Below are 21829 nucleotides of genomic sequence, written 5' to 3'. Positions count from 1 at the left end.
CAGTGGATTTGAAAACCAGCAGTCAGATTTTCAGAACTGTGGGTTCCAAGTGCCACAATGTGGGGGAAAAAAGTTTAAGCTGATTGATGAGGTAATGCATGGGGGAAATGTTTCTCTAAAAAATGAAAATATGCTATAGTGTAGTTTCTGAGCCAGATCTGTGAATGGACTCTACATGACTGTGGTTATGTCCTCTTTCTCCACAGCCTACATTTCCACTGGTTCATCTGACAACAGAAATGTGCTTGCGTATCTGTAATGAATGTAATATAATCTTTCACCACCATGTTCCCCAAGTTATGTTTTGATGAACATATAACCCCTAGGTATAGCTCAACATTCACTTACAGTGAAACTCAACCTCCACTTGAGAGTGCCACCATTTATAGACCCAGTACACTCTACACCAACAGTCATTGGTCAATTTGACACTGAATCACATCAAATGAAGCACATGGTACAGTTGTAGGTCTTATTCAACCATTATAGAAGCTGTTCTGTGATGAGATTTTAATTATTATGTCAGAATTTTACACTAGAGCCTTGTTCATGTTCAAACCCAGCCGGCCACAATCAATGAAAAACACAGCAACAAAACAGCATAGTAAAGCAAGTTTTTTACATTTTGGTTTCACAACCTGCCGCGATATACACACAGGCAGTATTTTAAGTACTTTTTGGCCCTCTGCTGTTCGCACCATGCCACACCTTCCTCCAAAGTCCCCACTTCATGCTGTTTGAATGCACCTCCTCTCTCTCAGAATCAGAGAACATTTTAGATATTTGAAAACTGCATGTTGTCCAGAGGATCTCACTTATGAATAACTTGGTGGAATGTATATAAAAACCTAGCAGCCATTAATGTAGCACGCAATACTGTATTTGTGGGTTTTAGGGTTGCTAAAGATCTATATGAATTTCTCACATCAATGACATTATATTATACAGTATATCATTTACATAGCTACACATAAATGTTGTGAAATCTGATGCATGTCCAGTTTTTTTTTTTTTCTACTTCACAGAAGTCCAACCTTGCCGCCAAAGAGTGTGAATATTTCGTATGACTTCTTGCTGAAATGTATAGCCCCAAGCAAATGTAATCATTCTCCCATATGCTGCACAAATATTACACAGATCTATGTTCAGTCACCATTGTCCCTAAGTTACTGCATTACTGAGGAAGTGCTGCCATTGGGTTTGAATGGAAGAACAACAACACCTGATTTGGTATAATCCTTCACAAGCACAGAGAGACATAATGGCAACTGATTGCTACATGACCCGGGCCCCATCCTGATTTTGATACATTTTTAAACCTATAATTGTATTTAATACTCACATCATGATAAATTGTATTTATTCTCATTTAAGCAGTCTAGAGAGAATTCCAAGTGCAGATGGACTTTCATGCTTAATGTGTTTTAGGTACACTGTCTATGTTTTGCACATTTCATGGCGGAATTTAGAACTCAGTAGCATGATTTACTTTCTCACAGTAGCGATATGTAAGTGATCTTAGTGTAGCTGAACTGAGCCGAAAAGCAGAAACAGAATATGGACACACTGAGACCACAGAGTGAGCCGTACTCTGTGAGGGTTCTGCGTAGCTGCTGCTTGCTAGAAGGGTTGTTAAGGGGGAGAATCGAAGGGGGAATTCCCACACCCCGATCCAATGACTTTCTCCTTGCCAGAGTTATGCAGGGGATCATGGGGGTCTGACGTACCAAGCCCTGGCCTGAGGCAACTGATCTTTAAGGCATCTCAGAGCTCACCCCCTCCCACTACACTGTAATGTTACCTCTTATAAATTAGTGGTACATTTCATGTTATTTTATTTCATGGGGGGGGGGGGGGTGATCTGTGCATGATCAGTGCATTTTTGTATATGAAAGTGTTGCTGTTTTAGATATGATGTTTCCAAACATAGACTATTCCATCCACTACTGTGCGATGTACAAAGTCATGGAAAAAGCAGTCATTTCAGAAATATATATTTTTGGCAATTGTTAACACAATATTTATGTGCTAAACAATGCTACCTATTCATCCCATGAATTAATTATGAATATCCATTCTGAATAGAAAGGATGGAGGCGGAGAGTGTCCCATAACGGGATGAAGGTGGGGCAAGCAAAGAGGGTTGGTATTATGCAAATTAACAAACGTTACCTAAGCTGTGCTTCTGCTTTAATAGTGAGCTTGTTGTTGGTGCCTTATTTGGTGTAACCTGTCCTTAGACTGAAGGCTATGCCTGGCTCTGATAGCATGTTTTTTTTGTTGTTGAATGTTGATGTTAGAAATTATGTCAACTGATACCGAGAAGCGCATTCCTCCTGCATAACAACACACAGATTTTCCATGACACGGCATGGGTGGGAGCACTTAACACCGTCAGGATTCTGAGTCTGGACAGGACTGCTGAGGAGCAAAGGAAAACGTGACAAGACTGCCCCATGGAAGCTAACTCCTGAAGCCTTATTGCTTCAAAAGACATGAGCGACATTCCTACTCTCAATACCAAACTGCTCCAGTTCCCTCTCTCAGATCTAGCAGGCAGAATAGAGCGTTGTTTTCAGCCCTCTACATATCACTATTATTACTCAGGAACATACTGTATAGCAGGGCTGCCCAATCTGTTCCTGGAGATGTACTGTCCTGTAAGTTTTCACTCCAATCCTAACAAAGCACATGTCATTAAACGGCTAGAGATCTCAGTAAGCTACTAATTAGCGCCAAATTTGGACTGAAATGAAAACCTACAGGACGGTTGATCTCCAGCAATAAATATATATATCCTATATCTGGATAATTCAGCAGCTTGGGTTAATCAATCACCAATAATGTAACTCCAGACACCAGTCAAGGACCTGCAAGATTAAAATGTATTTCCTGGGATGAAGTAGAGAGAGTTGTCAAGAGAAGAATGGACAGACTAATTTGGGCTAACAGAAAGGCCACAGATGCTCAAATAGCAACTGTTTGCAACAGTGGTGTGCAGAAGGGCGTCCCTGAATGCGAATGGGCTACAGCAACAGACACCCATGCTGGCTTCCACTCCTGTCAGCTAAGAACAGGAAGATGAAGCTACAGTGCACAAGTGATCACCAAGCTGGATGACTGAACAGGAATAGAATAGGAATAGGAATATGATACAAATTGCCTTGTCTTTGAAACAACTGGAGCTCAGCATTCCATCCATCTAACGGATTGTGTTTATTGCATGGGAGATAACGAATATGCTAGTAGTATTATAATTATAATAATAACAATAACGATAATTTAATTTTTCGTTTCAAGTCTTTTAACACTCCGTAATTCATGCGACTGAAAATTGTTAGCTATACTTTTATATGCCACTGAAAATAAAGAGAAGTGACGTTGGTAATGTGTTACCGTTTCAAACCAATTTAATATTCATGTTTTCAATCTTAAATCTTTTCATTCAATCCAGAGGCTACACTAGTTTCTTGTCGGAAATAATATAGCTTAAACTGAAGGTAACTTTTACTCGAATTCGCTTCACAAGATGAATGTCGTTCAGCTTCAGATTTTTGTTATGGGTAGTGTTTAGCCTACTCAAAATTTTTATACATAATCGCTCATTTTGAGGAGTGTGATTTCATATTTGTAATTTCCTTACCAGATTGAAAGCCCATATTTAACAGGGTGAAATTATCTGGCCGCCTACAAACAAGAAAGTTTGCATCACTGTAAATACTGTAGTGACCAAGTGCGTCGGAGACGGAGTGAGCGCGCATGAAGGGGAGTTGCGAACACCACTTTTCAGTCGGTATAGCTCCCGGGCGCTTTAACGCTGCTTCGTGGTGCGTCCCGGGCGCTTTAACCTGCAGCTAGATATTTGCAAAGCAGTCTGCAATACTTTCTCTGGTTTCTTTTTGATGACCAGTTTTGAGTAACGTCATAAACAGGCGAAAAGTGCAGAGCAAGCAAATAAGCCGCTAAGGAGCCGTTCGTACTATAGCCTAGACATTACTGCTAAACCTGGGTGAGACAAAAAAAAGAACTTTATCTACCAGCATGTGGTAAGTTTTCACCTTTCTGGAGTTTGTGGATGTTTCAGCCGTGGGGTATGTTGTCTTTATCACGCGACAGGTCTCAGTAGCAGGCATAAATAACGGATACATGTTTCACTAACTTTCTTATTAGCCCATTAAGGCAGCAAGTCACCACGAAACATCAAGGCTATATTTTAATATCGTACACGTAGAATATTCTTAATGACACATATTTAATATCATTGCTTACATTTTTTGTTCATACTATTGCAATATGCCTCACGCTCGAAATAGGAACCCTAGTCCCATCCCAGAAGTTACATGGGACACTGGGCTTAAGGAAATGAACGAAACATGGAAAGGGGCGATCGCCTGCTTTGGTGTGGCTGTCTTCTTCGCTATGACTATCGGGATCATTTATTGGCAAGTCGTCGATCAGCCTAATAAGAACTGGATCTTAAGAGGGACTTTTAGTGGACTGATTTGGGAGAGGAACACCCACTCTATTGTTATACAGACACTGACCGAGAACAAGACCTTTGTGGAGATTGGCGTGAAGAACGTCGGGAACCCTGAAGCTGACGTGCCATTTGTCAGAAACCTGTGCTGGTCAAACAAAACAGAGTTCTGTTTCACCTGGGATTCGGTTGCAAACATCAAGATATCTTTGGAATCAGATGACGCATCGCAGACCGAGTGCTACAACATTACCTGGACGCCACTGAATTGTCATATGGATTTAGAGGTATCGCTAAATTGGTCCTCTGTAATTGATTGTAATTGATGATTGTAACTACATCAGACAGACGGTTCCTGTGTGATAGTCTAAGTCCCCATTTAGTTTAACCATATATTATAGTTTTGCCAATGCTGTTATAAGAGTTTTTCCTTCTCCAAAATACGATCCTACTTTAAATTACTGTCCATAACGTATTATTTCATGAAAGCTAGTAAATTAGTAGTCGAGTAACCTGTCTTTTGCAGTTGCTCGATAAATGCAGACGTTCGATAAATACGCATGTGTAATAATATTTGTTGTAGTATTATAATGATTGTTTATTGCTACAAAGCATTAGAGCACACAGTAAGCTACTGAATATTACAGTATTTCAAATGATAAATTCCTTGCTGCGGAATTTCTAGTGTTATTTATTAATTGCTCACAGAACATGAATAAGAATTTTTTAGAATTACGTTTTTAGAATTTTGTGGCTTGAGACTCCAGTGAGGTCTTATGGTCGGGATCTTATAGTTTAGTGATAAATTGTAAGTATTGGGTCCACTGTGGCTTCTCTGTTTCCAGATTCACATTGGACATTAGCAAATAACAGAACCTCTTTTCCAGAGCAACACAAGTAACTGCATCAAACAAGACCAATACACCAGCGATATGTAAGAGACCTGTAAAATTAATTAAAGCACAGTTATATGAGCAGAAACTCAAGTTCTTTCCAGAAGTGTATACACATTTTGCTTCCATACACTGCACAGAAGGGCTACTTTGACATAGTATCCATCAGTCAGATTGCTATTGTACACCACATCCATAAACTTAGAAAATAAATGCTTGTGCCCATGTTCTCTATAAATATATTATTGCATATGTAATCAGATTTTCTCTGCTGTAGGACTGTTTCTCTATGATTAATGTCTCCTGGTACGGTGGAGCGAGTGTCCAGGCGCAGAATTGGCCGATAAACAACGCCTCTGTCTCCATGCAACCTTTTGTTGTGAGTGACCTTCAAGCTGACCCTTTGGGGTATGGGTCAGTTTTGGAGCGCTACTTCCTGGGGTCGACAGGTGAGCATGTTCCAGACAATCTTGTGATGGGTCCTGAGTTGCTAGATTGCTCTGCTGCACCTGATCTGAATCCTCAAACTGTTTATGAAATGGAGAGATATCAATAGGAGATTGAATCGAATCAAACGAATATCCACATTATTAGATGGGTTAAGGAAATAAATGAATCCATAAGAATTCATAAAGATACAGACAGAAACGGTGTGGACCTGTTAGTCCCTCTGAAGCTGAATTGCTAGCTGTTAAAGCCCAAACTGAGCCTCTTTGTGCTGACCCTTCAAAGCCTTTGTTTGAAGTGCTGACTTACTGTTGCCGTACAGATTGACTATCCAAGGACTACTTATGTCCAAATTAGACTCAAAATCAGTGAGGCCTCATACACTACGTTCAAGTTCATTTGAGCTTGATTCTAGCCGTGTTATTAAAGAAAGCCAGAAGAAGAGTATTGCTTATTTCTGTTGCTCTTTTGACTGAGCGAGAAAAAGTGATTTAATGAGAAAAGTGGTGTTTATGTATGACATTTGTGTGTACTAAGTTAAAAGGCTACATACCGGTACAAAAGGCACAATAGACTTCAGAATGAAGTGTGTGCATTTGTACGGTACAGTTCACTGTAGTACGTGTGAAAGTTTGTGCAAGTGAAAGCAGTTTGACTATGTGTATTAGTGCACAAGCCAGTAAACAGATGGGACAAGTAAACTGAGCAGACTGAGATATCACATAAAGATATGAAGTACCTGATATGTTGTTACATTCATGTCGCACAAACAAAACAGGCATTATGCCTTTCCAACTACAACTATTTAATAGGGCATTAACAATTAATGTAATACTATGGCAGGTTTAGCTGGATGGCCCCATTATTGTGACTGCTGCCCCACCTTTGTTAAGGACAGCCTTAATCGCCGTACCCATTTGACTCTCTCAGCTGTTAAAGGAGAGATACAACGATGGAATTTCAAAGCCACTGTTTTGTTGCCATGTAACCACAAGCAGACAAATACTTCATCATGGGTATTCGCTAGCTAAGTAATAAACTGCAAGTATATTAATCTCAGGCTGCTCAAAACCATCTGGTTGAATGAAGACTGGAGCTACTGTAATTGCTGGCTCATTTGCTCTGGGGAATGAGATCTTGACTGTGAATGAAATTGAAAAAGTGACTTAATTGAATCTCCTTCGTCCTCAAGTAAACCCATCTGACTAACCTTTGCTTAGCATTGGTTTAGGGTTACATATAAGCTACATATTGATATTTAAACCTCTGAGAATTCTAGTGCTTACTATTAGATGTTATTATATAGTAGGAGAGGCCAAGGCTTATTTGTTGCAGTTCCCAGAACTATGCAACTCAAAGTTCTCAACATATGATGTACTGTGAAATATATTTGTTTGGTACCTGGGAATTGGCCATTTTACTTTTCATTGTCAATGTCTTTGTCAGGATCTGTGTTTTTCACTGTTTAGTCTTTTATATATGTGCTTAGCGTTCCCGTGTTTTCTTACCCTCTGTGCACACCGTAGTCTGTCAGTTCAGTTCAGTTCACTCCATTCATTCGTTTCACCTACGTTTCACTTCCTGATTGTTTCCCACACCTGATTGCCTGGTTTCCCTCTTGTTTCCTGTGTTATATAAACCCTTTTTTTTTGTCTAGTTCGTGGCCTGATTGTTTTGAGTCCCGACCATACTCTCCAGCATTTATTCCTGATTGATAACTGTTACGACCGGTTTTGTTCTTCGACTTCCGTATTTAGATTATCCCGTCTGTCTAGTTTTTAAACCGCTGTTTATTGACCTGTTTTTGTCTTTCGACCTCTGTCTTTGGATTCTGTTTTTGTCTGCTCTGCCCACTTGTATTCGACCCTTCGTCTGTAACCAGGACTTCGATTTGGATTATGCTTGTTATATCTGTTTGCTGGAGTATTGACCGTTTTTCTGGGCACTTGATAGCAAACTGCCTATTCCCTGGTATTCCCGTTTGCTGGCTATTGAACCCCGCCTGTCTGACCTGCCTATATTACAATAAACACTTTGAACGACAAGCTACACCTTGGTCTCGCTACTGGGTCTGGTGTTCTACATACCTGATAAATCGTATGTCTTCATATGTCAAGGCGAGCCTAGTGCAAGTCTTTCATGCCTAATGTGAAAAAAATGACACCTTGTTATCATAACTCTTTCATGGTAGTAGTAGTAGTAATTTAAAATAGTAATTGCTGTTTGTTTAAGCTGCTTTTTATATTAAAAAGAGGACAGGAATAGTTATTAACATAGGGCTGAGATGTGCTAAGATTGACAGTCTTTTAAAAATAAAACTCCAAAAAGGTTGCGATAAGATGTGGCAAGAATTTTAACATCAAACACCCCACATACCAACAGACTATAGCAATGGCTTTCCTGTACATTCATGTACATACCATATTTATTACTGTACTTCCCTGTAGGGAAACAAGGTACATGTCAGGAAGAGCATTCCTCGTATCTGTTTGCTTGTTTACACGGCAATAGAAAATATTAATATTTATTATTCATTATCTCAGCACTGATTATAAATGTACAGATAAAAGCAATGTGAAGTATAAGAACTGAAATGCAGGAAATTATTTCCGGCTGTTATGAAGGAAATTACTTGCTGCTTATTCAGTAGTGTGGGCTGTTTTAATGAAATATTTTTGTTATATTTTTGGCTTATAGTTTAAAATATATGCCTAAAATATAGCCCTTCACATTGGTTTGGTTTGCACATGTCATGTTTCTCTTTCATTCAGTATTGAGTAGAAGAATACGGAAGCTATAAGAACAGCCCCTTCATAAAATATTCATATAACATTTGCTCCTTAATTTAATTTATCAGTTTTATTCAGTGCATCATGGAAGACGCAATAACCATAAAATAAATATTGCTAATCTTGTTTTACCTCAAAATAGAACTGCTGAATATTTAGTAAAATTAGTACATACCAAAATAGAGCTCCATTTCTTTTCTTGGGGTACTTAGCAGACAAAGGCATTCCTTAAACCCTGTCTGCTGGCAGCCATACAGAAAATTCAACAGATTGTTTGGCCCCTTTGAAGTTCCCTAAGCTCATTACAAGTTAGTTCTAGGAAAGATTTTGTCTTTTTTAGTCATTTGCAGAGTGACTGCTTGTAAATAATTACATGGAAGTAATAAAGGAAATGTATTGGTTACCTGTGATTTTATTTTTCATTTTTCTGTTTCTGCTAAAGGACACACAAAGCATCTGGCATGTTATAATAATGGTAAAAAGAACAAAACTTGAAAGAAACACTTATTCTCTCCCTTTCACCCTAATGTTTTTACATTTTGGGGAAAATGTTTTATCAGGTCTGTGACATTGTAAAGGCCTTTCCTGTATTATGGGGCAGATTGATTTTGAGAAGTGACTGGAATACCAAATGACCAGTCACTGTCTTGTTGAAACTTTGACGAGACAGATTATGAAAAGTTCAAAGTTCAGGCTCATAAGTGCTATGTTCTGGATAATTTGGAATACAACCTTTGAACCCGTTACCAGATTTCTCCATGTTGCTACTGTGGATCGTAAATAATTTTAATATGACATGTAAAAGGAGGCAAGCAGATTTTTTAGCGGAACTGTAGGCCTATGGTGGGGAGAATCATCACATGGCTTAATCATTACTGTAGTCATCTTAGTCACTACATTACATGGCTGCATGTGGCACATTCTGGGTGCCCATAGGAAATAGTTATTAATGGATACAAGAACATATGTCCGCATATATGCATTTGCCCTCTATTAATTTACTGTATATTTATACATTGTATGCGTGTTTGTTTGTAAGATTACCACTTTTAAACTCTGGAAGAACCCACCTTGGCCATAACTGAAGCCCTAAAACACTCTTAAATTTCACAAAATGACAGTTATTGATTCACCTTCATGCAGGTTGGTGTACAGCATGTACTCTCTGTTATTCTGAGTCTTTGTATGATGATTAGTAAGGTAGACCTGGCTCTGAGAGTTTTAGGGCTAAATTGATTCCAAAATGAGAGCCATGAACTGGTTTATTTGCCATGTCTTGCACACACATATTTTCAACATTTTGTCATTTTCTTTTCAAATGTTTTTATTATTGTTTTTTTGCTGGTCCTCATAACTTTGGTCAATGCTCATTAGATGGGCATATGCTTCCTCCCACTTAAACTCAGTGGGACTAAAGCCAGCTTGGGTGGTGCCTATTTTGTTTAAAGGTTTCATTCTGTGCCCTTTACTGATCTATTTCAGTGCCATACAATAGCTGTTAAAGTTTTCATTTGCTTTAAACATTTCCCCGATGTGAGTGATTCTACGACTACAATGAAGTCAAATGTTAGGAATGCAGAGGATTTTTATTAGCATTTTTTCAACTGATCATACCTCAGAAACCCCAGCAAATTAAAACAAGTCCATTGTTTGTTTTTTGTACCGTCATATTTGAAGGGTTCTGATATAATGGAGTGAATATTCATGTTCAACTACAAGCTCATTCGTAAATTTAAATTCAAGTACGTTTATCTCAGTTTCTTATTTGTAATGCCTTAATTACAAAAGTTGTACGTAATTGACCTCTTGACTGAATATCAAGCAGTGTCATCTGAAGACTCAATTGTTAAATTGTTTGCTACAAGGAGATCAGGGATCAGGGTGTGCAGTCTGAGGAGATGGATGGCCTGGTGGGTTTTAAAATGAAACAACGTTATGGGAATAGGGGGTGGTAGGGTGGGGGGCGAGGGGGCATTAGAGTAGGATCTGGCAGGTCACAGAAACCTGAGAGGCAGTGGGAATTCCTGGGAGGGCATCTGCAGATACAATCATCTGGTTTGCATAAAACCTCATCGCTTCAGAGGGGTGCCAGGAGTTATGGTGCATATGGGACACTTTCTAAAACCATAATGCTATTTCTGGATCCATTCAACCAAGTTGCCAACTAATACAGTGGCTATAAATATATACTCATACAAAGGCATTTGTGCAAACATACATCCAGGGCATTCAGCATTCCTTAACCATCCCAGGAAGAGCGTAGCTATGCTGCCACGGTGTTGGTGTGTGGCCAGAACTCTCTGTGTCACTCACATAACTGTAGTGATGCTGTTGTGCTATGCTCTCCCCCGCTGTGACAGGTGTGGCGGTGCTGGTGGATCCCGAGGTGGCCCTGCAGGTGGGCTTTGAGAGCATGCGGCGCTTCTGTCTGCGTAAGCCCCCCAGCATGGCGAAGCTTCCCCTCAAGTACACGGTGTGTGTGGGATCAAACCTCAAGGCCATGCACCAGGAGGTGCGGCTCCGTCCCCTGTCCCACAAACCAGCGCTGCCCAACATGGATATCCTATGGTTAGGGCCTGCTGTTCAGTGATTTCTTTCAGGATTCATCAACTTATGATTTATTTATTTATTTATTTCTTTACTTAGCAACCTCATAGGCCTTAATTGAATTGACCCACGCAGGTTGCCGTTCTGGAAGCTGCTTGTGAACGTGGACTCTGGAGTGAAGCTTGAGAGGGAGCTCCGGACCTTCTCCAACCGACTGAAGAGACTCCACCTGGGGGAGGGCGTCCTCAGCCTCACGGAACATTCCACGGCTCTCCTATCCGACATGGTGCGTCACCTCCTTTCTGTCTTCTTCATCTTCTTACTTTTAATACTCAGCAAACAAACTAACAGAACTGTGCTAACAGGAAATATGTTTGCTGCCTCTGATCCTCCTGTGATCCAGTACGGTATGTCCCAAATTCTTAGAGGCTACTCTCTAGTACTTTTTTTCATGGTAATTACTTTTTAATTAGTTTGTTTCTGGAGAGTAGTTTCCATGTCTGACCTGTGAACATCTGTTTAATCAGTTTGTTTCTGGAGATCTGTTTCCATGTCTGACCTGTGAGAGCGTGTTTGATTAGTCTGTTTCTGGAGAGTAGTTTCCATGTCTGACCTGTGAACATCTGTTTAATCAGTTTGTTTCTGGAGATCTGTTTCCATGTCTGACCTGTGAGAGCGTGTTTGATTAGTCTGTTTCTGGAGAGTAGTTTCCATGTCTGACCTGTGAACATCTGTTTAATCAGTTTGTTTCTGGAGATCTGTTTCCATGTCTGACCTGTGAGAGCGTGTTTGATTAGTCTGTTTCTGGAGAGTAGTTTCCATGTCTGACCTGTGAACATCTGTTTAATCAGTTTGTTTCTGGAGATCTGTTTCCATGTCTGACCTGTGAGAGCCTGTTTGATTAGTCTGTTTCTGGAGAGTAGTTTCCATGTCTGACTTGTGAGCGCCTATTTGATTAGTTTGTTTCTAGAGAGCCGTTTCCATATCTGACCTGTGAGCGCCTGTTTGATTAGTTTGTTTCTGGAGAGCCGATCTTCAGTCTGAGCCTGGTGTGGCCCCGCCCTCTGTCCTGATGATTAATGTGACCAGGACTGAGAGCCACACCTGTCACTCACACTTCACAGTGCCAGCTGCTGTCAGCTGCTGTGGAGAGGGAAGTCACTCACTGCCAGGGTTGTGTTCACTTACCGCTAGAGAGATGCGCATGAAAAAAACGCACACTCACATCAGGGCCACACGTCAGCTGTTCCATCATCACGTGGCTCTGAAGTGCTTTGCAGCTGCTTATTTGCGACGAGGCCCCTTGTGAATCAGTTGTTTACTGTTTAATATCCAGGCCCTGAGTGAGACTTTATGTGGCCAGTGTTCAGTCTGTTTTTTCAGCAATCAGCAAAATTCAATTTCCAAACTGTGTCTGTGCAGAACAAAATATGGTATAATATAGTTGTATTTATTTTAAGTTAGCAAGGTGAGTTAAGAATAAATGCTGATTACATCCTTCTCTTTAAGTTAGGACACACAAATTTGTAATAATTCATAGATTGTTTGTATTAGAAAGTGAACTAAGTGTGCGTAGGTGTTTATATTTATTGACTTCATAATTAAATTATTAGGATTACAAAAAATCTTAATCAGAATTGGATTTTGTGGGTTATTTTTCATTTCTATAAAGCTGAAACAACTTAAATACCCACATACAGTATGTTAATTATAGGGACGAAACAGTTCTGTGGTGTGCATGAGTGTAAACTGTTGCTCTGGGGGTTTAATCGCATTGGTATTGTTCCTCCAAACTATAACTCAAACAACTCGCATTCCCCAGCAAAAAGACAGACTGGCTAAAATAGGCATGATGAAAGAAACATCCAAAAACAACAACTTCAGGTAAATCTGATCCTAATGTAATGTTATAATTGTTCCATTTTCCTGTGGATTTAGGATTTCACAATATGCTATTCCAAATGGCTTGTCTGCCATGTTACGGCAGACAATTTGTGTTACTTTCCATCTTGCTGTGCAGTAACATTCCTGAAGGCAGAGCAGTGGAAGGATTGATGAAGATAGAGAGAGAATGAGAAAGTTCCATTTTTGTCAATCAGGCCAAGTATGAAAAGGACTGAAATTTAATTCTGTTTAAATCATTTGTTTTTTAAACAGGCTTACATTTACAGCCAAGGCAGAACTTCAATAAACAGGGTGATGGTTGACTGTTAAGTCTGGCATGTCAGTCTATTGTATTGAATTCAACTACAAGATATATGGAGTACAGACTCATTGTATTATTGGTTACGGTTTGAAATCTCAAGCTTTCATATGAATGTGATCATGACCTGGAGGACAATAGATCTACTACAAATACTATAGTATTTGGTTTCTTTGATGGTCACGTATAATGCTTCGTTTTTTCAATAAATAAACAGTGTCCATCATACCACTGTTGTAATGTGTGGTTATTTGCATTACGATCATCTTCCTGTCAGCTTTGACCAGTCTGGTCCTTCTTCTCTGACCTCTCTCATTAACGAGGCATTTTTGCTCACTGGATGTTTTCTGCAAACTCTAGAGACTGTTGTGCATGAAAATCCCAGGAGAGCAGCAGTTTCGGAGATAATAAAACCACCCTGTCTGGCACCAACTATAATTCAATGGTCAAAGTCACTTAAATCATATTTCTTCCCCATTCTGTGATTTGGTGTGAAAAACAGCTGAACCTCTTGACCATGTCTGCATGCTTTTATGCATTTAATTTCTGCCACATGATTGGCTGATTGAATATTTGCATTAACAAGCTAGTATACAGGTCTACCTAATAAAGTGGTCACTGAGCATATAATACATATATGAGCAGTATGCTTCAATGGGAGTTTGTTATATGCTTTGACAGCTGGACCATGAGTACCTCTACGGTAAGAAGAAAGTCTCTGAGGGAACGACCAGGGATCTGACACTATTGAGGCTCCTGAACATCTCCGCCACCCTGTCCCCGTTCCTGGGTATAGACAGCCAGCAATTCCAGGCTTCCCTGGAGGATGGCAGAGAAGCGTACTGGCTCAGCTTGCCTGCAACCCCACAGGGCCACCTGGTGAGAGCCCCCTGCTGGCCCCGACCAGCAGTGTATTATCACAACAACAGCAGTGTTCAAACCCATGATAATCACAGTCATGTCTACTGCAACCACTGACTGGTCTCTTCAGCGAGCAATGATAGTACTCAGTTTGCTTTGTAGTAGATTATGATAAACATGTTTTGCTTGTACAGACACGCCATTCGCACCATCTTGGTATTGGCCAACATAGCCTGCGTGAATGTCTGCGTCACTAAAATGGCTTCCTGCAGAGGCCAGGTCTCTGCACCCAGCAGCATGCATGACCTTCCTCACTGTGTCCGTTTTATCCCTCCCCTGCCCAGGCACCCCTGCTCACACACTGGAAGGAGAAGTTCTGTGTGAAGCTGAACGTCAGCAACCCAGCAGCAGTGGCCTGGTTCATTGAGAGGGTGTCCAGTCTGCGGGCCCTGTTGGGTGTGGAATACCTGGTGCTGGAGGGTGGGGAGAGGAACCCATTTCAGGAGCATGGCCTGTGCCCACCCAAAGCCCTGGCCAGAGATGAGTACATCCAGCTCCTGGCAGAAGTGGCCACAAGGATCAGCAACTCGGTCATCGTGACCGCGGGAACACGGTGGGGCAGTGTGGCAAAGCACTTACCCAGTTAACACAAAACGTCTCCAGAACATTTGGTAAACATTAGTGTAGAGTCCAGTTTGGCTGTGAGAAAAAAAATGTCCTAGAACATTTTTATTGTACCAAATAATCCTGTCAAGGTCCAGAGATTAGTCATGAAAAAATATAATGGGGATCATGTGTCATTTTAAAAATTATTGTTAGATTGTACTGACTTTTAAAATTAATGCTCAATCCTCTATTTCCTCAATATGTTTGAAATAAAAAATAATGTCCAGTCCCCCGTTTCAAATTAATTGTGGAACAGCACATCTGAATAACATTGCAATAATTGGCCATGCAGTATATCTTGTGACACAATAATTATTGTACTGTCCAAAGTACTTTTTGTACACTTGGTCTAATTTTCTGGCAGCATTCAAGGACCCAAAAATTGTTTCTGGATAAGGAACTGAGCTTATAAATATGAGGTTGCAGGTTCAAATGACTGGCTGTCTGCTCTTGCATCCCTGAACAAGATAGTAAGCCAGGATTTCATTAAATATCCAGCTGCGTAAATGGGATATTGTGTAAAATATGCTAATCTCCCTGGAGCTGCTAAGCTAGTAAAACAAAACTAATATCAGCCTATCATTTTCTTCCGTAATCAGTGGTTTATCTGGCATCGCATGATGTTTTGCGTATGAAAGCACTATGCTGCCTCAGCCATGGTCCAGTACCTCAGTCAGCTGTCTCTTTGGTTGCAGAGTGACGTAATGCTTTTGACTACCAACCGAGCCAAATACTTTGTCAGCATTCAGATCACCTTCCGATTCTCGTGATGTTTTAATATGACAATATAATCCATTCACTAAAATTCTTCAGAGATTTATGGAGCAACATAATACTGTGTTTCTGGCCCTCCCAAGTCTTTCCAAACCTGACACCAGCCTCCATTTACCGCTGATCGCTGGCAGCTTCTTTAGCATGCAAGCTTCACTGGCCAACAAGAGGTTTAATAACTGTGTGCCATTTTGTTTCTAAGTTCTGGCTGGGCAGAGATCTGGGCAGAGATTTTACATGCAGTTCTTCATTTCTTAGGTTTTGTTAAATATTTGATGATTGAGCCAGGTTGAGACTTTGGTGGGAAGCTGTCCTATCCTGTGTGAAAGACCATTCTCAGAGACCTTTGTTTTTATCGTAATAGATGTAATTAATGTCATTGCTTCTTCACATATTCTTTAGCCTCTTTGAGGTCAAGTAATTCCTACCTTAAACATTGTTATTTAGACTACGCCTTGATGCTAGATGGGTCCTGTGTGTACTGACATTTCTTACACAGGAATAAGTGGATTGGGGTAAGAAAATAAATTAAAATTAGAGATAAATTATTATTTTTTAAATGGTTGAATTACAATTTTATGAACCGGTTTTAATTACTTTGGACATTGATCCCTTTGTCCAAAGTAAGTGTCACAGCTTAATGTTTCCATGCATTATGAAATTATACATCCAGGTATTGTATTTTTCCCAATGGTGTCACCCTGAGATTTAGGCTGGCACTATAATTGCACCTACAGCCTCTGAATTAGAAGAGCAGTTCCCTGTTCGTTGTACTTGACTGCCCTCCTAACGGGGGAGCCGTAGTACAGTAATGTTAGGATGAGGGAGGAGAGTAAAGCTGCATGCTGCTGTGCTGTGTTTCAGACCGAGCCAGACGCCTCTGTTCCTCAGCATGGTCCCGCTCAGCAGTGACTGGAGTCACTCAGGGCTGAAGGGCCTTATTCCATCAGTCCTGCACTACAGCCTGCTGGGCCATAGCTTCTTCATTCCTGATGCAGTAGGTAATGCTCCAACTTACTGGGCCTGAGCCCCCGAGTGATCCTTCAGCATACTACAGTACTGTACAGCGTCCTGTCAGTGACTCCTCCCTTGTACTGTACAGCGTCCTGTCAGTGACTCCTCCCTTGTACTGTACAGCATCCTGTCAGTGACTCCTCCCTTGTACTGCATAGCATCCTGTTACAGTGCAAACTCCTCCCTTGTACTGTACAGCATCCTGTCAGTGACTCCTCCCTTGTACTGTACAGCATCCTGTCAGTGACTCCTCCCTTCTACTGTACAGCATCCTGTCAGTGACTCCTCCCTTGTAATGTACAGCATCCTGTCAGTGACTCCTCCCTTGTAATGTACAGCATCCTGTCAGTGACTCCTCCCTTGTACTGTACAGCATTTTGTCAGTGACTCCTCCCTTGTACTGTACAGCATCCTGTCAGTGACTCCTCCCTTGTACTGTACAGCATCCTGTCAGTGACTCCTCCCTTGTACTGTACAGCATCCTGTCAGTGACTCCTCTCTTGTCCTGCATAGCATCCTGTTACAATGCATACTCCTCCCCTGTATTGTACAGCATTGTGTCTGTGACCCCTTCCTTACCTGTCTGTTTCTGTCCATCAGTGCATGACTCATTTCATCACAGCCCATTTAAACCATGTATTCATGTTACAGTTTGTTGGAAATTAGGAGAGTTCTTCGTCTTTATTTTTATTTTCTCCGTAGGTGGCTCCCTCTCCATGGAGCTTGTCACTGACGAGGAGCTCTTCATCCGCTGGCTGGAGATCATCTGCTTTTTCCCTGTCATGTCCTTCCAGACTCCCCCCTGGGTGTACGCTGAGGACAGGGTGTGTACTCCACGTTATAGCGGCTTGGAAGATGCTTCTGGAAATGCAGTTTCTTATTTTATTGACCCCTACTTTGGAATGCCCAAGTAAAAGTGCAGGCTTGTCTTTCATCAATTTGGGAAGGGAACTCACATCCAGTGCCATGAAAAGGTATTTGCAGACTCTTGTTAGACTGTTGCATCATTGCAAGTGAAAATAATGAGTGGGTAACTGCTTATGTTTCAGAGGACAGGTACAGTACCACTCTGCTGGGACCTTTGCAATGGTGCACTAGAAAAAGGAAGAAAATAGCTATAGTTCTGTCAGCAAAATTCCTTGTTAATGAGAGATGGGCTAGATTGGTCAAAGCTGAAAGGAAGGTGACAGTAACGCAAATAACCACACATTACAATAGTGGTATGCAGAAGAGCATCTCTGAACACACAACACATCATAACTCTAAGTGGATCGAATGAAAGAGTCGAATGAAAAGGACATCAGTAGTTTCTTCTCTTCGATTGCTGGGTAGTTTCATGTTCACATCCAATTACATTTTTCTTACTCTCTTGTTTGTTATTTTGTTCTGTGCTGCAGGTCCTGAACCTGACTAGAGCCTATATAGCCAAGCACCAGGACTTTGTAGTTCCCCTCATACTAAAGTATGCAGAGGAATGGAAAGCCAGCAGGAATCCCATATACCGTCCCCTCTGGTGGGTCAGTCCTGAAGACCTCAACACGTTCACTGTCGATGATGAGTTTCTGATAGGAGACGAGGTAAGAGTGCACTACCTTGTTTTCACCACTGGCGGCAGGATAGAGCTAGAAAAGCTAGCATGGGACTGATTACTTAGAGCAAGGGGTGTCCAATCTTATCCAGAAAGGCCCGGTGTGTGTGCAGGTTGTTGTTTTAGCACAGGACTAAGACAGCTGATTCTACTCATCAAGGTCTTGATTAAAGACCACGATTAGTTCAATAGTATAATCAGGTGTGTTATTGCTGGGTTAAAACAAAAACCTGCACCCACGCCGCCCCTTTTAGGATAAGATCGGACACCACTGACTTAGAGGAATCTTTTCTTGTCAGAGTGCTTCTTCCTGACCACTAAGGGGTTCCCTGGTAGCATGTCTTTTAAAGCACAGGTTCATAGTGCTGTATTAAGCCCCAAGGCCCAGACCACCATGCCAGGGCCAGGCTTATTGGGGAGTCCCATGGGGCAGTGGCTACAGTTTGCCTGTACAGCTATTGTCAGATTTAGGAGAAAACATTACAAATAAGTACGATTTTGTCTTAAAATGTGTTTTTTGCCACTCTTTCTCAGGTCCTTGTAGCACCAGTTACGGAGAGGGGCGCCACCCAGAGAGATATCTATTTACCAGGAAGCGGATTTCAGTGGCAAGACCTGAGCAACAGCCAGGTTTTTGATGGAGGGACATGTTTAAGAGATTACCCTGTTGGTCTTGAAGAAGTGGCCGTTTTCGTACGTAGGAATTCTTGAAGCAACGGGAACAGTTTTGTTACTGCTGTTCTTCCACTCTGATTGCACTTTCCTCTAAGACTATCAGCAGCATAGCAAGATATCATTTTTGGACATTTTTATACTTGCACTATAGAATTCTACATAATTTCTATATTCTAAGGGTTTTTTTGTAATCAGCAATTGAGCAATTTCATCATTTTATAGACTTTTTGCTGCTTTTTTTCGCATTTAAACGTGTTTACATTTGATTTTACTGTCTTTTAAAATATTGACTACAGATATCCATCCAATGAAGTAACAAAGTATAACCTTCATGCACTTAAAAAAGTTGATGAATTTTATAAAGAAGACCAAATTGGAGAAGAAAACTTCTTCGCTAAAGAAGAGCCTGGAAAACCACACATGAATATGTGGACTTGCTAATTTTACTAGGCTCCTGCATCCTGCATTTGAAAATTTTACCTCAACTTACTGTATGTGTTTAGAGTACTTTGCCTTACAAAGACGCAGTCTCAATCATCTCTTCAAAATTCTCAATCCAAATGTCTTGAAAGCATCAAAGTATGTCCCACACGTATGTTACTGCAAATGATGACTGAATTTTAGATGGAACTGGTTAGAACAATATGAGAAGAGGCTCCGGTGGGCTTTGAGCCATTTTTGTGTCCAATCACATCCTCTTCACTGTATACTAGCCAGTGTCTTTCTTTCTCTCCTCTGGAGGAAACGCACAAGACAGACTCCTGTCAGACCTGACACACTGCCGCTGGTACTTTGCCAGGATGCAAGATACGTGGGTTAAAATGCCTTCTGCTCTGCTCCATTGCCAAAGCTGCTTGTGTGTATCTGCACCATTGAGTTACTATAACAAGTACTGTATCGGGTTGTGTATCGGGTTGTAAAGTAAGGCCTGTAGGAAACAGCAGAGCCTGGTTCTCTGTTGTAATCAGGTGGTCTACTCTTGCATTCCTTCAGTCCTCTCGACTCCAGGAGCATACACTTGGTTGAGTTTCCGATGCCATATTACAGTTTATTATATATTAATGAAGCACTGTACAGCCATTACTGTCAGAGTTTCGTGGTCACATCCTCTCAATTAGTATTCATAAGACATGTTAAATTGTTACATTTGCATTTCACAGCATACAAAAGGTTCATGCAATGTTAAGAATATAGAGTTGCAGATCTGGTTAGTATATAATTGAGTTAGTCCACAGACTAGAAGAGAGTGCAGAGAAAGGCTGGCAGTTGATGAGACAATGAGGGAAACCATGCAGTTCAACTGTATGACCTGTGAGAAGGGTACCACACAAAGTACCCATAACTTTATCACATGGAAGAGGTCAAAGGTCACATGAGATCAGGATGAAGCCCTGTGATACTGTCCAGAAACCTTTTGTGTGCAAAAAACAGCCACAACAAATGTTCTGTGTGCAATTACAGGGGAAGGCCCTGATACACTGAATGGACATTATAAAATTGTATGTTTTAACTATAATTCATACCAATTCTTTCAAATGTTAAATGTATCTTTTTCTATGTATATGCATACCATGGCTCTTTGATATCGCAATTGTGCAGTAGGGAAGGGCCTGACCCACAACCCTTCCTTGTCTGTAGAGTAGGCAGCCATACATGATGCAGTCCTTACCAGAAAAAGGACACAATCTTGTTCATCACATCGTCATTAGGTGAAATCAAAAGAAATGCTGTGTAGTTGTTTGACTTGTTTTTAATGCTGCACAATACTGCAAAGAAATTACACCGAAAGCCAGCTTTCCACTCAGCAACAGATTGTAGCATGTTACTGCTTTCGTCTGTAATGCATGCTCTGTTTTGTTTTTTATATAGAAGTTATATAACTGTCACATGAATTTTAGAAATAAACATATTAATTAATGACCTGATGGTCATTAATCTGGCCTGATACGAATGACCTGAACTGTGTAATTAAAACACATTATATGCTTACTGTATTTACAGATGACTCAGGTCCCGCAACTCTTTTTCTTTTGTCAAAAAAAAATCTACACTAAAACAAATCAACACTAAAGTCTTAGAGATTAATTCACTGGGTTGAACTTCAATGTCTTTATATAGTTCAGGTAAACATAGATTTGAAAATGAAATTGTGTTTTCCATAATACAAACTATATAATTGCATTTTTAGTGAGTATACTATTTCCTGCTTGTGGTTATATTTTGGATCTTCTAAAAAATTCGGAAGCATTATCTGAGGGACCTGAATGCTGTAACTGCACAAATTAAAAACAGCAGCAGTGCCTCCCACGAGTCTTTGCTTTGGTTAATAAATCTTTTTTTCTTTTTTCTTTTTTTTTCTGTTAATGAACAGACATTTCAAATGTACAAACTGCAATAAATGTTTACACTTTCTTATTCAAATGCTAGTTCTGTTGTTAAATTGAAATGTGGAACTATGACTTGCATTGACACTTGATAAGGATCCCCACATGAAACCAACCAACACGGTTGATAAGGTATATATATATATATATATATATATATATACATATATATATATATATATATATATATATAATAAAGTCTAGGGTGCTTAAGACTCTGCAATGCAACATATTTCATGAACAATAAGTTCAACCATGCTATTGAGGTCATGCAGACATTGTGAAAATACCTTTTCATGATTGAGGTTACTGAATACATTTTTCCCTCATTATTCAGAGAAAATAACATCTTTCCCATATCACATTGGGAAAGATGTCAGTGCATTGTCGCCAGTAAACAGCGTTGAATATCAGAGAAGACGGATTGAAGCGGTGACAAGCTCTGGGCAAAAAGAACTCTCATGCCAGCTACTTTTAGAAAGTGCAAGTCAAGGTCTAAGGTTTCTGAGTCTAG

The 21829-nt window shown here is 40.4% G+C and overlaps 1 protein-coding gene across 2 annotated transcripts; it reads left to right on the top strand.

Annotated features, from left to right (window-relative positions):
• The first annotated feature begins 3629 nt into the window (after window positions 1-3629).
• On the top strand, window positions 3630-21319 carry LOC133130129 (SITS-binding protein-like). 2 transcript variants are annotated; one of them, XM_061244414.1, is made up of 10 exons: window positions 3630-4764; window positions 5648-5819; window positions 10967-11174; window positions 11289-11439; window positions 14038-14235; window positions 14562-14830; window positions 16519-16655; window positions 17371-17492; window positions 18066-18245; window positions 18791-21319. In XM_061244414.1, exons 1-10 carry the CDS (start codon window positions 4294-4296, stop codon window positions 18965-18967), a joined length of 2085 nt encoding a protein of 694 aa, XP_061100398.1. In that variant the 5' UTR covers window positions 3630-4293; the 3' UTR covers window positions 18968-21319. The 2 variants fall into 2 exon arrangements, with proteins under 2 accessions (XP_061100398.1, XP_061100399.1); XM_061244415.1 differs by lacking the exon at window positions 18791-21319 and having other exon boundaries at window positions 16519-16651; window positions 18066-18203.
• Window positions 21320-21829: the final 510 nt, after the last annotated feature.

This window comes from Conger conger, chromosome 6 (assembly GCF_963514075.1).
Source record: "Conger conger chromosome 6, fConCon1.1, whole genome shotgun sequence".
In the NCBI taxonomy this organism is placed as follows: Eukaryota; Metazoa; Chordata; class Actinopteri; order Anguilliformes; family Congridae; genus Conger; species Conger conger.
The sequence above is the reverse complement of the archived record's forward strand: the minus strand, read 5'-3'. Positions and strand labels throughout refer to the sequence as shown.